Source organism: Condylostylus longicornis, unplaced genomic scaffold, assembly GCF_029603195.1.
Source record: "Condylostylus longicornis isolate FDR11 unplaced genomic scaffold, ASM2960319v2 ptg000026l, whole genome shotgun sequence".
Classification (NCBI taxonomy): Eukaryota; Metazoa; Arthropoda; class Insecta; order Diptera; family Dolichopodidae; genus Condylostylus; species Condylostylus longicornis.
This window is the reverse complement of record NW_026577995.1, coordinates 778374-792690: the sequence shown is the minus strand read 5'-3', so window position 1 is coordinate 792690 and position 14317 is coordinate 778374. Positions and strand designations below refer to the sequence as shown.

General features: G+C 16.7%; 1 protein-coding gene across 1 annotated transcript in view; it reads left to right on the top strand.

Annotated features, from left to right (window-relative positions):
* LOC129607031 (sex determination protein fruitless) overlaps positions 1 to 6863 on the top strand; it is a 54996-nt gene extending 48133 nt beyond the window's left edge. Inside the window, exon 11 of the mRNA XM_055517722.1 lies at positions 5543 to 6863. Coding sequence (XP_055373697.1) covers positions 5543 to 6114 — 572 coding nt within the window. The 3' untranslated portion in view covers positions 6115 to 6863. The remainder of the gene's footprint in view (positions 1 to 5542) is intronic.
* The last annotated feature ends 7454 nt before the right edge of the window (positions 6864 to 14317 follow it).

Sequence of the window (14317 nt, the reverse complement as noted above, 5' to 3'; positions counted from 1 at the left end):
AAAGAGTATAGCTATAGTTAAATAGCTTTATTTGCATTCAATTTAAAATAATATTTTTGACATTTTATTAACAAATTTCCGATCCACGGTATATTTACGGAATTAATTATGTTAGTAATGAAAATAGCTTGTCAGTTTAAAAACAAAAGCAAAAGCAGCAACACTCCATTTGAAATTAAGTATTTATACTTATATAAATTGTACAATGATAATCATACATATGACGTTAAAGTAACAATTGAAATATATATCTTTCATATTCCTTGTTCAATATTTAAATGTCAAAAATGGTAAAGTAGTGCCAAAATTAAAGCTACTGCACGATTAAGCACAAATATTTTTTTTTTCTGTTGCAAAAGTCAGTTTTAGTTTTAAAGTCAGAATCGTTTAATGGTAGATTGCTTATAGTAATTAAATAATTTTAAAGCGCATTACATTATTTTTGGCAAAATATTCCTTTAGAATATTTATTATTTATATACGAATTTAGACTTTTATGAATTAAAATTAATAAACCAATTAAAGATGAAAACTATAGTTGTCCTATAAAATACAATCTCATTTAAATTTTCCAATATTTTTAATACTTTTTACAGTCAAAATCGATAAATAAAAATATCTTCTATAAAAATATTAATAAATATCATTATATTAAAGTAATTTAAAAATGAAGATTATTTTTCTATCAAAAATTGGGCGATATTTTACAAATTTGACATCAAATTACCAATTAAACTTCTATATGTACATACATTGTACATGTATACATTTAATCTCTTAATATAAATAATGAGTTAAAAAAAATTAATATTTTAAAAATCATTATTTTTTAAATTATAATTTTTTCTTATTAAAAGATATATTCAATATTATTTCTTACAAAAATGTTTTCCTAAACATTTGTGACTTAATTTAAATTACAAATATAATTTATTAAAGTGGTATATACAAAGTATGTTTTCAAATAATTTTCATGAGAAAATAAAAAACAGTATTCGTATAACATTATTGTAAAACAATTGTTTCGAAATTTACAGAAACATAAAATCAAATGTTATTTATATTAAAAATAACACTGATTAATTAATTAATTTTTTATTATATTTTTAAAAATGGTGTATCAAAAAGACAACACTCTCTTATAAAATATAAACTGTTATATCCACTTTCATGATAGACAAATTCAAATTTCATTACACTACAAAATACTTAATAATTACAAAAAATAAAAATTAATTACTGTCTTCCTTATAGTTTCTATATAAAATTAATTTTTCCCACTAGTTTCCCACCAAAAAAAAAAAAAATAAATTACCTCAGAATAAAAAATAATTTTTTTAACATTAATATTACAAATTTGCAAATCGTAAATATACATTAAAAGTAATAAATATCGCAAATTAATTTCAAAAACATTTTTTTTTCTTGTTTTTATTTTTAAAAATAATTTCTTAAACAAATAAAAATATTATATAAATATTCAAGCATACTTATATTATATTATTATATAAAATAAACATTTATACAACTTTGAATTTAAAAATTTCATCAGTTTTATAAAAAAAAAATGCATAAATCAAATCATTAAACAAAATACATTACAATTTAACAAAAAAAAAAAGGGAAATTAATTATGTAAATTTTTGAAAAATAAAAAAAAATTAAAAAATTTCATATTGAATTTAAAATGATATTTAATTATAATAAAAAAAACATGAATATATTATAACAAAATACATACACACAAATTTATTGTAAGATTATAAATTAATTTAATTATTCATTAAAGAAATATTGATTATTAAATGCAAAACAAAAAAAAAGAAAAAATTAAATTATACTTTTTAAATTTTATTTTATTTCTTTTTTTTTTATTTTTCTTTTCATAAAATAAAAAAATAAAATACTAAAAAATTGAAAATATTGTCAAATTATACAAAAATAATGTTGTCGTCTTTTTTATTAAATTTGTTATACAATTGAAATCTTAGTCAAATGTTATACAATTAAAATTTAATGTTATACTTATTAATTTATCACATTAAAAAATTCCATTATGTTTTTAATTATTTTATATAAAACTATTGATTAGATGTAATTTGAACATTGTATAAAAAACTATTACTTTAATTGCGTGTACACGCAGTATAAAATTTCAAAAATAAAAAAATACACAAAAAAAAAAATTAATATTTAATTTAAAATATTTTAAATAGAATCAATTAACAGAGATGTCGACATTATTTTTGTATCTTTTAACATTTGAGTTTTATTTATGAAAACCATTATTTTTTTTTTTTTTGAAATAGGAAAAATTTTGATTTCAGGATTTTTTTTGTTTAAAATTTACATACAATTTGAATTTTTATTAGTTTTTACTAATGAAAAATTTTGATTTTTATTTTAATACTTAATGACTTTTTTTTATATTTTTCAAATCTTTTATATTTAAAAAACGAAAATCAACAATATTTTATGTATTATATGACTATGCCGTAAATACGTTCAAATAATATTTTCCCCCTGCAGCAAAATAAATAATTATTTTACAATTTTTATAATGAAATTTAAAATTATATATATTAATAATTAATATATTAAAAAAGCTTAAAAAAAATATGTATTTTAAAAAAAAATATATATAGTTATCAAATTATAATTTAACCCAAATAATATAAAATAAATATGAAAAAAAAATTAAAATTTATTACATAAAGAGAATTATTACACTAAAATATAAGTAATTAATAAAATAAATAGTAAAACAAAAAAAACTGAAATGCACTTGATGTATTTAATTAATCAGTATATAATTTTATATATAAATATTGTACGATTAAAATTAATTTAATTTATACTTAGTCATTCTGTTTTTTTTTATTTATTTTTTTTCTTTATGTTTCATTTTTTAATTAAAATATTTAACTGAAATTTAGATATTATCCTTTTTAATGTTTCTATTTTCTAATTTATATATAATATATAGTCATCAATTTACATTTATTTTTAATTTTTTTTTTCTTTTCTTTGTGTATTAATTACTATTTTTTGTTATATAAAAATATTTGTTGAACATAATATTATTTATTTTCATATAATATAAATATATATATATATATATCTGTATAGTTGTATTTATTTATCGATAATATAATTGCTTTTTAATATTATAATAAAATTTTAATATTATATATTAAAACATAACTTATAATAAAATTTTCTCATATAAATAATAATAACATAAAACAAATGATCATATTAATATTATAATATATATAATTAAATTACTATAATAATATTTTATTATATAATTGAATGAAAATTAAATAAATAAAAAATCATATAAACTAACCCCAAAATCCTTTAATAATAGTTACAAAAAGAACAAATTTTTTTTAGGACAACTGAGATCTATAATAACTTTAAATAATAAAAACTAATATAATATTTTATTTAAATCAAGATGACAAATTTAAAAATTAAATATATATATATATACACATTAAAATATTAAATTATATTTGAATAAAATACGAAATTTCAATTAAATTTTAATTTGAATTAATATGAAAATTTTCAAAGATTTACTTTTTTGAATAAAATTTCAAAATTTTGGAAAATAATATATATATTAAAAATAATATTTTAATAAGAGAATACATATAGTATTTATATATAAAAATTAATATATGTACATATATACGTTATGTATTAGTTTTTGGTTATTTTATTACCAACAGTATATGTACATATAATCATTTTATAATTATTTAATATTTTCATATTTTACATATATATGATATATATAATAATATCTATATAAATATGATAACGATTAAATAAAATATTAAATTATTTGTTGTTATAATTGCAAATTCATTTAGTACATGTTACTAAATTAATATATATAAATAACTTATAAATAATATGCTGTTATAATAAAATGCTCAACAAATATATAATATTATAAATCAAATAAAGACATAATAATGCAACAAATTTATATGCATATTTAAACTATATACTATAAAATTTTCCCTATATATTATAATTTCATATATATTATGATATCATATACTAAGTATATTATTTTTGATTTCCGCTTTATTCATATACATTTATATAAGCGATTTTTCTTATTTATATTATTTATTATAATTTTTATATTTTTTTAGCTCATATACATTTCAAAGTATAATATATTTTTTCAATCATATTATAAAAAAAGAAAGTAACTTATTTTAGTTTTACATAAATATATATATATATACATATATATATTACATATTATATATATATATATTTTTTACTACATACAAATAATTTTTTATTCACATTTATTACATTGTAATTTCATTTAAGTTTTTGTTTTTTTTTGTATTTATTATTATGTAAGAACATCGCTTGGAATGACTTTATATATATGTATATATATATATATATATATATATATATATATACGTAAATGTGTATATATATATATATAATTATTTGACATAATATTTTGTGTATTTACTATCAAATTTTATTTAATATTACTTATCTACAAATGCAGTCTATATACGATATTATAATATATTTCTTTGGTAAAAATATAGGATATTTTAAAATTATTTACAAATACTCGTATCTTCTCTATATCCAATAAATTTGTAGAAGAGAGAGGTAATTTATGAGAAGAACATATTCTCACAATTAAAACTAATAAAAGATATAATTTTTGACTTTTATATTTCTTATTTATGTATATAGTTAAAAAACTGGAAGGTAAAAATTAATTTGTAATATTCGTATTTGATGCAATATTACATTATAATTACATTATTACATTGATTAGATGAAGTCATACACTAGAAATCCTAAAAGTACAGCTGCATAATTAAAACTTGGCTTGAAATAGTAAAGTTTTTAAGAAAATATTTTAAGAATTAATAAAAAAAAATTGAGTTGCTGCGTATTCTAAGTATTGTAGTCTGCATCTTAAATTTAATATGAAATTAAGTAACAAGAAAAATTGCAGGGTTTTTTTTTTAACTTTCACAGCCTGATTTAATTATTTTAATATTTCTTGTGTTTTATTTTTTTTTTCATTAATAGTTTTCGTTTCACATCTTTATTTTAAAAATGTTGTTTTATTCTTTTATATTACATCTATTTATTTTTCAATTAATGAATATTTTCTCACAATTCCATGAATTGAAAGTAATATTAGTAAAATTAAAATAAAAGAAATTTTTATATATTATAAAAATTACAACGAATACAAAATATGTGTAATATATGAATACATATTTCTATATATATCTTGTATTCGTTTATAAATATATGTATGTGTAATAACATACATAGATATATGAAATATATATATACCATATATGATATATATATATACTTACATTGCATATTATCTTTAAGAGTAGTATTAATTATTATTACAAAAAAAAAAAAAACAAAAACAAAAAAATTATATATAACCTAAACAAAAAAAAATTACAAAGATTACAAAAGATATGAGCGATGCTGTTATCGTTTTTCTCTACAGGCCATATTCTAGGAGGACGTCATCATTTAATGGCAACACCGTTATCTACATCATCTGCTTCACCACCACCAACAACATTTCCAATGCATTTAGCAGCAGCTGCAGCTGTTGCTGCCGGTCTTAAAGGTGAATATCATACATCACATTTACAACATGGTTCACATCAAATTGGTGGTGGCGGTAATATACATGATCCATATCATCGTAGTCCATCAGCTGGTAGCATTGGTAGTGGCATTGGTTCAACAACCGGTAATAATTGTCGTTTATCAGGTAGTGGAGGTAATGGAGGAGGAGGTAATAGTGGTCTTGGTTCACATCATGATCAAAATTCACATCATCAAATGTCTTATCATAATATGTTTATTCCATCACGTGATCCTGGCACTATGTGGCGCTGCAGATCTTGTGGCAAAGAGGTTACAAATAGATGGCATCATTTTCATTCACACACAGCTCAACGTTCTAATTGTCCATATTGTACTGCATCTTATAGCAGAATTGATACTCTAAGATCACATTTGAGGCACAAACATCCAGATCGTTTATTAAAATTAAGTTCAACAATCTAAAAATATATGAAACTAAAAAAAAACCTTAAAAATTATAAATTCAAATCAAAAAAAAAAATTAATTAAACGACACTGTAATGATTTTTAAAAATTATTATACAAAATAGGAGAAAAAAATCGGAAATATTTTAAAAATATATAATTTAAAACCAAAAACAAATAAATATATTATAGTATAAATGAACTATTTTTTTAACAAAGAAAAAAAAACAAAAAGAAAATGATAAACAAAAAAAAAACAAGACAAAGATCCTCGACAAAAAAATTAACTGACGTTTTTAGTCGATACTTCTTGGTGTACAAAAGAAATAGGTTTAGAACTTGGGTAAATAAAACATAATGTATTTGAAATACATAAAAACAGCAATTTACAAGAAAATATTAAATTCAAAATATTATTAAAATAAGTAAATTGCTTTTATTTGTTCCTTGCTATCATAATTTAAATTTTAAGTGATGTAATATATATTAACTAAGCATAAAATAAAATTTTAAAGTAAACTCATAATAAAAATTTTTAAATAAATGTTTAAAATATTTATAAAAGTAATAATAAAATTATTATAAAAGCTAAAAGAAATACCCAAGGTACCCATTTGTATAAGTTCTGAGCGCCAAAATTAAAATATTATATTTTTATTTTCTTACAATTACAGCATTTATTTTATAAATAAATTTAATTTTAGGTGAATTATTGTTTGCTCCTTTATTGTAATTTTTTTTATTTTATTTTATTTCATATTTTTTTGTATATTAATCATAAAATATAAGTTAAATTTTGTATTGTTGAATAAATTCTACAAAATCAATTAAAGTTTAAAAAATAAACCCAAAAAAAAATTAAGTCCAAAAACAAAAAAAAAGCAACACTTATAGAAGAAAATAAAATTTAAAATAAAATATTAAATAAGAAATCAAATTTGAGTGATGGATCTTCAAATTTTTAAAAAACTTTAAACATTATACTTATAAATCTAAGTTTTTATTATAATACTAAATAATAAATAATAAAAAAAAAGAAATATGTAAAAATCAAATGTGTTTTTAATGTAACAATATAATACAAAAAAAATTTCTTTAAAAATATAAATTTAACATACAATTTCTTGCACAACAAAACTTTTCAAATATAAAATTCATATAAAAATAGAAAAACAAAAAAAATAACATATTTTTAAAAACATATACGAATATTAACCCTTAAATACTACAGAAATTATTGAATGACCATAAAATAGAATAAATAATATGATTGTAAATGATAACTCCATCCAAATTTTAAAAAGAATTAATTTCCAAATGGCGGTAAAACTAGTATTTACAGTTGTAACATCATCTCACATAATATTGATTTGATTAATATTTATTTACTTTTTCATTTTACTTTTGTATTTTATTTAATTATTTTTTTTAAACACTTTTAAATAAATTATTAAAATTACACAATTTTTATAAAAAAAACTTACAGTTATGGTTTGCATTAAAATCGCGTCTATAGTTTTAATATTATTATATTAAAACTTTTATATTATACCATTATATATTATTTATAAAAAATAAATTTTTTATATATCTATAACTTTTTATTTCAAAAAAATAAAATTATAAATTTGAAAAAATAAAATTGTAAATTTTCTGTAAAAATTATTCAAATTCTTTTCTCTTCAATTTTCTCCTGTTAAAATACATTATAGAAACTATGAAAAAAAAATAATATTTTGATATGACAATTTTGTCGAAATTGTGTATAGGATATTTGCCGAATTTTATAAAATATTTTGGTACTAAATAATTCCTATATACTAGTATAATATATAATTATGCGCTACTTAATTGAATTTTCGTTCCCAAATTTGTAGTACTTAAGGATTGATTAAACTTTCTAAACTTCTTTTCTAAAAATGAATTTAAAAAAGTATATGAAATATTAAAATATTATAATAAAAAAAATATATATTAAAAACTTTTTTAATTTATCGCTTACAACAACATAATTCTATATAATTATACAACAATTATTAAATGAATAAACATATTAAATATTTGTATATGAATTTTTAAAAATAGTAAAAAAAAACAAAAATATGTAAAATTTTTACAATCGCTTAACTTTTTTATGACATTTACTATAAATAATAATATGTAAATATATCTACATTAATTATATATTATTTATATATATAAATAATGTTTTTATATATTTATTTATACATTATTTATTTAAAACATATTTATATATATATATATATAAATATATATATATATAAATATTATAGTTTTCACTAAAAAAAAATAAAAACACAAAATGAAAAATCTTTACTCTTAAAGTTTAAATTTATATTTATAACTTCTAATTAAAATATTTATTATTAAATATGTTTTTTTTTTAAAGATATTTAAATTTCATACAACATAAAAACTGTATAATATCTATTATTGTATTAATATTCAATTAATATAATAAAATCTTAAAAATCTTAAAAAAACAAACTTTCAAAAATTAACCACGATATTTTATTAATTTATTTATTTCACCTATATTTAAATTATATAGAATTAAATTTCATATAAATTAAATTCTATTTCTTTTTTGATTACATTACTACGATACACTTTTAAATTATTTAACATTTAATTTATATTGTAATAAAAATAATTACAAAAATATTTTGTTAAACAAAAATTTTCTACAAGAGCTCTTTAGTTTCTCCAAGAGTTTTATCACATTGGTAAATGTGAATAATTAAAAGTAATTTATATTTTTCAAAATTTTCACATTTCTAAGAAAAAACAAAGAATTTCTTACGTCAAGTAGTGAGAAAAAATCTGAAGAAATAAAAGTATTGTTTTAAAATCGGAAAAATTTTTAGAAAAAAGTTTAGGTAAAAAAAAATATGGTTGGCAACAAGGAAAATACAACTTCTAATTTTTTCATATTTCTGCTCTACACTTAATTTTCAAGAATACTTTCTAAACGTTTCTTATTAAACTAACACGCTGCTAGAATACTAGAAAAGTTAGAACTGAATTTTCAAAAACACGAAATTTAATAAAATTCACCTTTTATATATTTTTTTTTTTATTTCATTCAATGTGCATTTAAAATTACAAATAAATTAATAGTTAAAGCGCAATAATATAGAATCTTTTATAATTATTTTAAAAATTTGAAATTTACTTATAAATATTATTCAAACCGATTATTCAAACTTTAAACAATGCACTTTATCTATCTATAAGATTCAAATATTAAACTTTAATAAATTTAATTAACTAAAAATCGAAAATATCTATATACTTTTTATTTATTCTTTTAAAAGCACTCTAATTAAAAAAAATAATTACTGTTTTAAAGTTTAACTTTGTATACTTATACATTTATATGCAGTTACAATTTTTTTAGTGAAAATATTTTCAAATAATTTTATTTATATATATATATATATATATATATATATATATATATATATATATATATATATATATATATATATATAAATGTTATATATATATATAACATTTTAAATGTTATATATATATATAAATGTTATTTATATATATATATATATATATAAATGTTATATAGTACATACTTGATATATATACAACATAAATTAATATTAATAAAGTTTTAAATTACATTTATGTATATCAAAAAATTTATTTTTGATTTATTAAAAAAAAAAAGAATTAAATTATATGAATTTTATTACTGAATTTTTATATGAAAATTTTTTTTTACAAAAATTAATAGATTCTGTTTTCTGTTGCTTTTTATTATTAACAACAAGCTATACATAATTCATAATAATTAATAATTGTAATAGAAAATCATTAAAAATAAAAAATATCTACATTCAATAGTTTGAAAAATATGCAAAATAAATTAAAGAAATTGAAAAACTCGCATTACATAAAATTTTTTCTATATATCAATTGTTTTAAGTTAAATCATGTATATTGAAATGGAATATATACTTTAATGCAAAATATATACAACATTGTTTTAGAATAATAATTAAATAATTTAGTTAATTTATGCACGCATACCTAAATTATATAGAAAACAACTACAAATAAAATTTCTTAAATATAATGGGGATTTTCGATAATTCTGATGTGACTTAGTTCTTAATATAAAGCATATTCGATTAATCCAAATTGCAAAAAAAGCATGTTCGGAAATGACATTTGTGCTTAAAGTTCTAAAGGAATACTTAAGTTTTTTTTATAACTACTTAAAAAATATCATAAATTAGAAGATGTACATAATATAAAAATATTGAATTTAACACAGACAAATAATTAAAGAATTACAAATTGGTTTTTTATTGAATATTTTATTTATTTTTTTAATTATTTATTGAATATTTTACTTTTGCAGATTGGTTACAAATCTGCAAAAGTAAAATATTCAGTTTTTGCAAATTTGTAAGTATTTGTGAAAAGATTTTTAGGATTTAATTTAGAATTTTCAGTGCATGTCTGAATTATCGAAAATCTCCAATTTTTTTTCAACAAATTTAATTTTTTTTTTTTTAAAGCTCTTGGAAAACAAAAAGTTTTTATATACAATTATGTGTGTGTATATTGTTTGTATATTCATTTCAATATTATTAATTTCAACAATTAAAAAATAAATGTGCAAACATACCATATTAGCATTGTTACAAACACTATATTTTATATTTTTTTATTATTTTATATTTAATTTCAATTTTTTTTTTATTATTTAATTTTTTTTCTATTAACTTGATGTACATAATATATTTTATATATATAGATATAAGTCGATTTTTTTAAACGATTTCCGCTTAAATAAAAAAAAAAAAACCAAACAAGGAAAAAATTATAAAAACACTATAAAAAATTTTTTGCTATACTTAAAAAGAAAAAATAATAAAAGGTTTGTTCGTATAGCAAAATACAAAAAAAAAAAAACAAGTGCATTTCAGAAAATTTCCTATTTAGTAAAAACATATTGTATTTTATAAATAATATTTTAAATAATTCTAAAAGTAATTTTTACTACAAATAAAAAATTCTTAAATGTTTCATTTTTGTTTCTTATATTTTTTTTTTTGTTGTAAAAAAAATGGCTATGCATTGAATTGAAATTCAAAAATTAAAATACATAAAACTAATTCTTTTTTTTTTTTAAATAATATGATAATATTAATGGAAAAGAAAAAAATATTATGTAAGGAAATTACAAAAACTAAGTTTAAATAATTAAAATATAAGTTAATGAAATGAGTCAAAGCTTTCTTTCTCTTAGAATTGAATTTTAAATTTTTTTTTGTTTTTAAATAAATTAATAGTAAAAAAACAATATTATGTAAGGAAAAACAAATACTTAATTATTTTGTTCTAATTTTCTTTTAAGATGTTTTGTTTTAATTTCAATTTTTACTCAGTTATGTTCAAAAGTATTTTAAAAAAGTTGGTAATAGTTTTTAAATAAACTTTTCAAAATTAAAATTTCATTCTTATAATTAACCAACAAGCATTATAATACCATCATTTTTATAATTTCGTTAACATTTGCAATTTTTATTTTTATACATATTCTTACATTTAAAACCTAATTAAAATAGTATATAATTATTTCTAATTACAATCTACTTGTGATTTCTTTAAGCGAAATTTCGTTTGTATTATTTTATACTCAACTTAAAATATTAAAATAATTACAAAATTATAATTTTCTTAAATACTGCAAAGTTTTGTAATAAAAATTGTAAGCCGAAAAATTTTTACAACGTCAAATGATCCAAAGTGTTTAAAAACGTCAAATAAAAGCAAGAATAAAGCAAATTAATATTAATGAAGTAATAAACAATATTTAAAATGTAATATAAATAAAAATTATAATTCGAATGTTCTAAAATGACATTTTATATATTTTTGCAATTTTTTTTAATTTACAATTCGACTAAATTACCAAAATTTTTACAAAACTTCTTAAAAGTAAAATTTTACAATTTTCCATTACTAAATTTTAAAATTATAATAAAATAAAAAATCATTTAAATTGAAAATAAAATTTAATAAATGTTCCAGACAGTTTTGACTTATTTTAAACGAAATACCTCAATTTTTTTTAATAATTTTAAGCTTTGTTTAATTCTGTTTAAGTTTTTATGTTTAATTAATTTAAGAAATTCACCTATATTACAAAAAAAATGTTAAGTTCTTTTTTTTAATGTTAGTAAAGAAAAAAAAAGTTAAAAGAAAAAAAAGTGCCAAGATTTGAAAAAAAAAATTTAATATTTTTATTTTTAAGTAAGTATATATTTTAGCTTGTTTAAGAGTTGATAAAGAAATTTAATTTCCTATTAATTCTATTACATATACTATATATAAATAAATAATTAAATAATATTTACTCCTTAAAAAAATGCCTGTAAATTTTGCTAAATTTTATTTTAGAAAGTTATTGCTGTAGTATACATAGAAAATATATTTAAATTTTATATGTGCATATATACATATACATATATATATATATTGTTTTATTTTTAAAATACAATTTTTTAAAGTTTTTGGTAAAATAAAAATATATGTATATATACACATATATAATATTAAAATTGAAAGGAAAATTGTTATTAAATTCGCCATATTATTTAGCTATTAGAAAAAGTGCTTTTTTTATAATTTTTAAAACAGTTAATAAAAATAACTATACTTAACAATTTGAATAGTTATTTTGGGCTCGAATTAAAATTAAATATGCAACAAAATTGCTGCATTTTCAAAATTAATTTTCGAAATTTCTTTTTTTTTACATCAAGTCTTAATTATATGCATAATATATTGTTTGTATGTACAATTTAAACTAAATTTTAATTGAAAATTATTTAAAATTAATTTTCTTATAATATTTTGAAAATACATACATGCTAAATAACCTGATTTTTATATTTTTTTCTGTTACAATTTTTTTTATAAATTTTTAAATTTGCCTATAAAATGAATAAATCAATTTTATTTGTTACAATTTAGAACACAATTTAAACTGATTATTTATATAATATTTATAAATTTTATTTTTTTTTTCTAAAATTCTAAAATTTTCAATTTATAAAAATTTCTTTGATTCAATTCATTTCAATTTTTAAATATTTGTGTTCTTTAATAAGGAAAATAATAATTTTTAGATTATTCAATCTGCAAAATATCCGTATATTTTCATTTTAAAATTTTATTTTTAATAAAACTTATAAAGCAATAGAAAAATTTATTTTTTATTAACTGTTCGTTATTTGTTTATTGCCTGTGTTAATTAGTTTTAAAAATATGAAGAAAAAAAAACTATATTATATTGTTGTATATACATATATAGAATATACTTATATACACAATATACTAAACTGTATCATAATAAAAAATATTATTAAAATTGTAAGTATATAAATAATTCTAAGTTAAATTTTAATTATTGAACTAAAGATACGTATACATATATATGTATATATTAATGTTTCGTTTTTTGTTTTAATGTTAATTGAATAATAATATTTTAGGAAAATTTTAAAATTACAATGTATATGTATATACACATACATATACATATGTGTGTTACATTAGATTTAAAATTGGAAATAAAATTAAAATAAAATTATGTTTGATAATAATTTAAAAAGAAAAAAGGTAATTGGTAAAAAAAATTATATTTAAAATTGAAATTAGATAAAAAATCACATCAAAAATAAAATAGAATATATTATACAAAATTTTGAATTAGCTATATATATTTTTGATTGAAATGAATATGTTATGTTAGAAAATTGAATGCATATAGCCTTATAAAAATTAAATTTTAATAATATGATTTTTTTAAAATATTCTTTTCAAATTATGTTTATTATTAAGTTTATAAGATAACAAGCATTATTGAGAATTCTTTAAATTTTTGCAAACCATTCTTCCAATGGAATATTTACAATAAAAAAAGCATAAAAAATATATAGAAAATATTAAAATTTTTTAAATTTAAAAGTCAAATTTTCTTCCAAATGTTTAACATTTACTTAAAATATTTACAAAATGCAATATTTAATTGAAATCAACAGCAAAAACATATCTATCTTAATGTACTTTTATAAACCTTTTAAGAAAGCAAAGTTTGATTTTCCTAAAAATCTATGAAGCAAGATGCTACATCACATTACAAATTTAGTGTATTTTTCAAAAATAA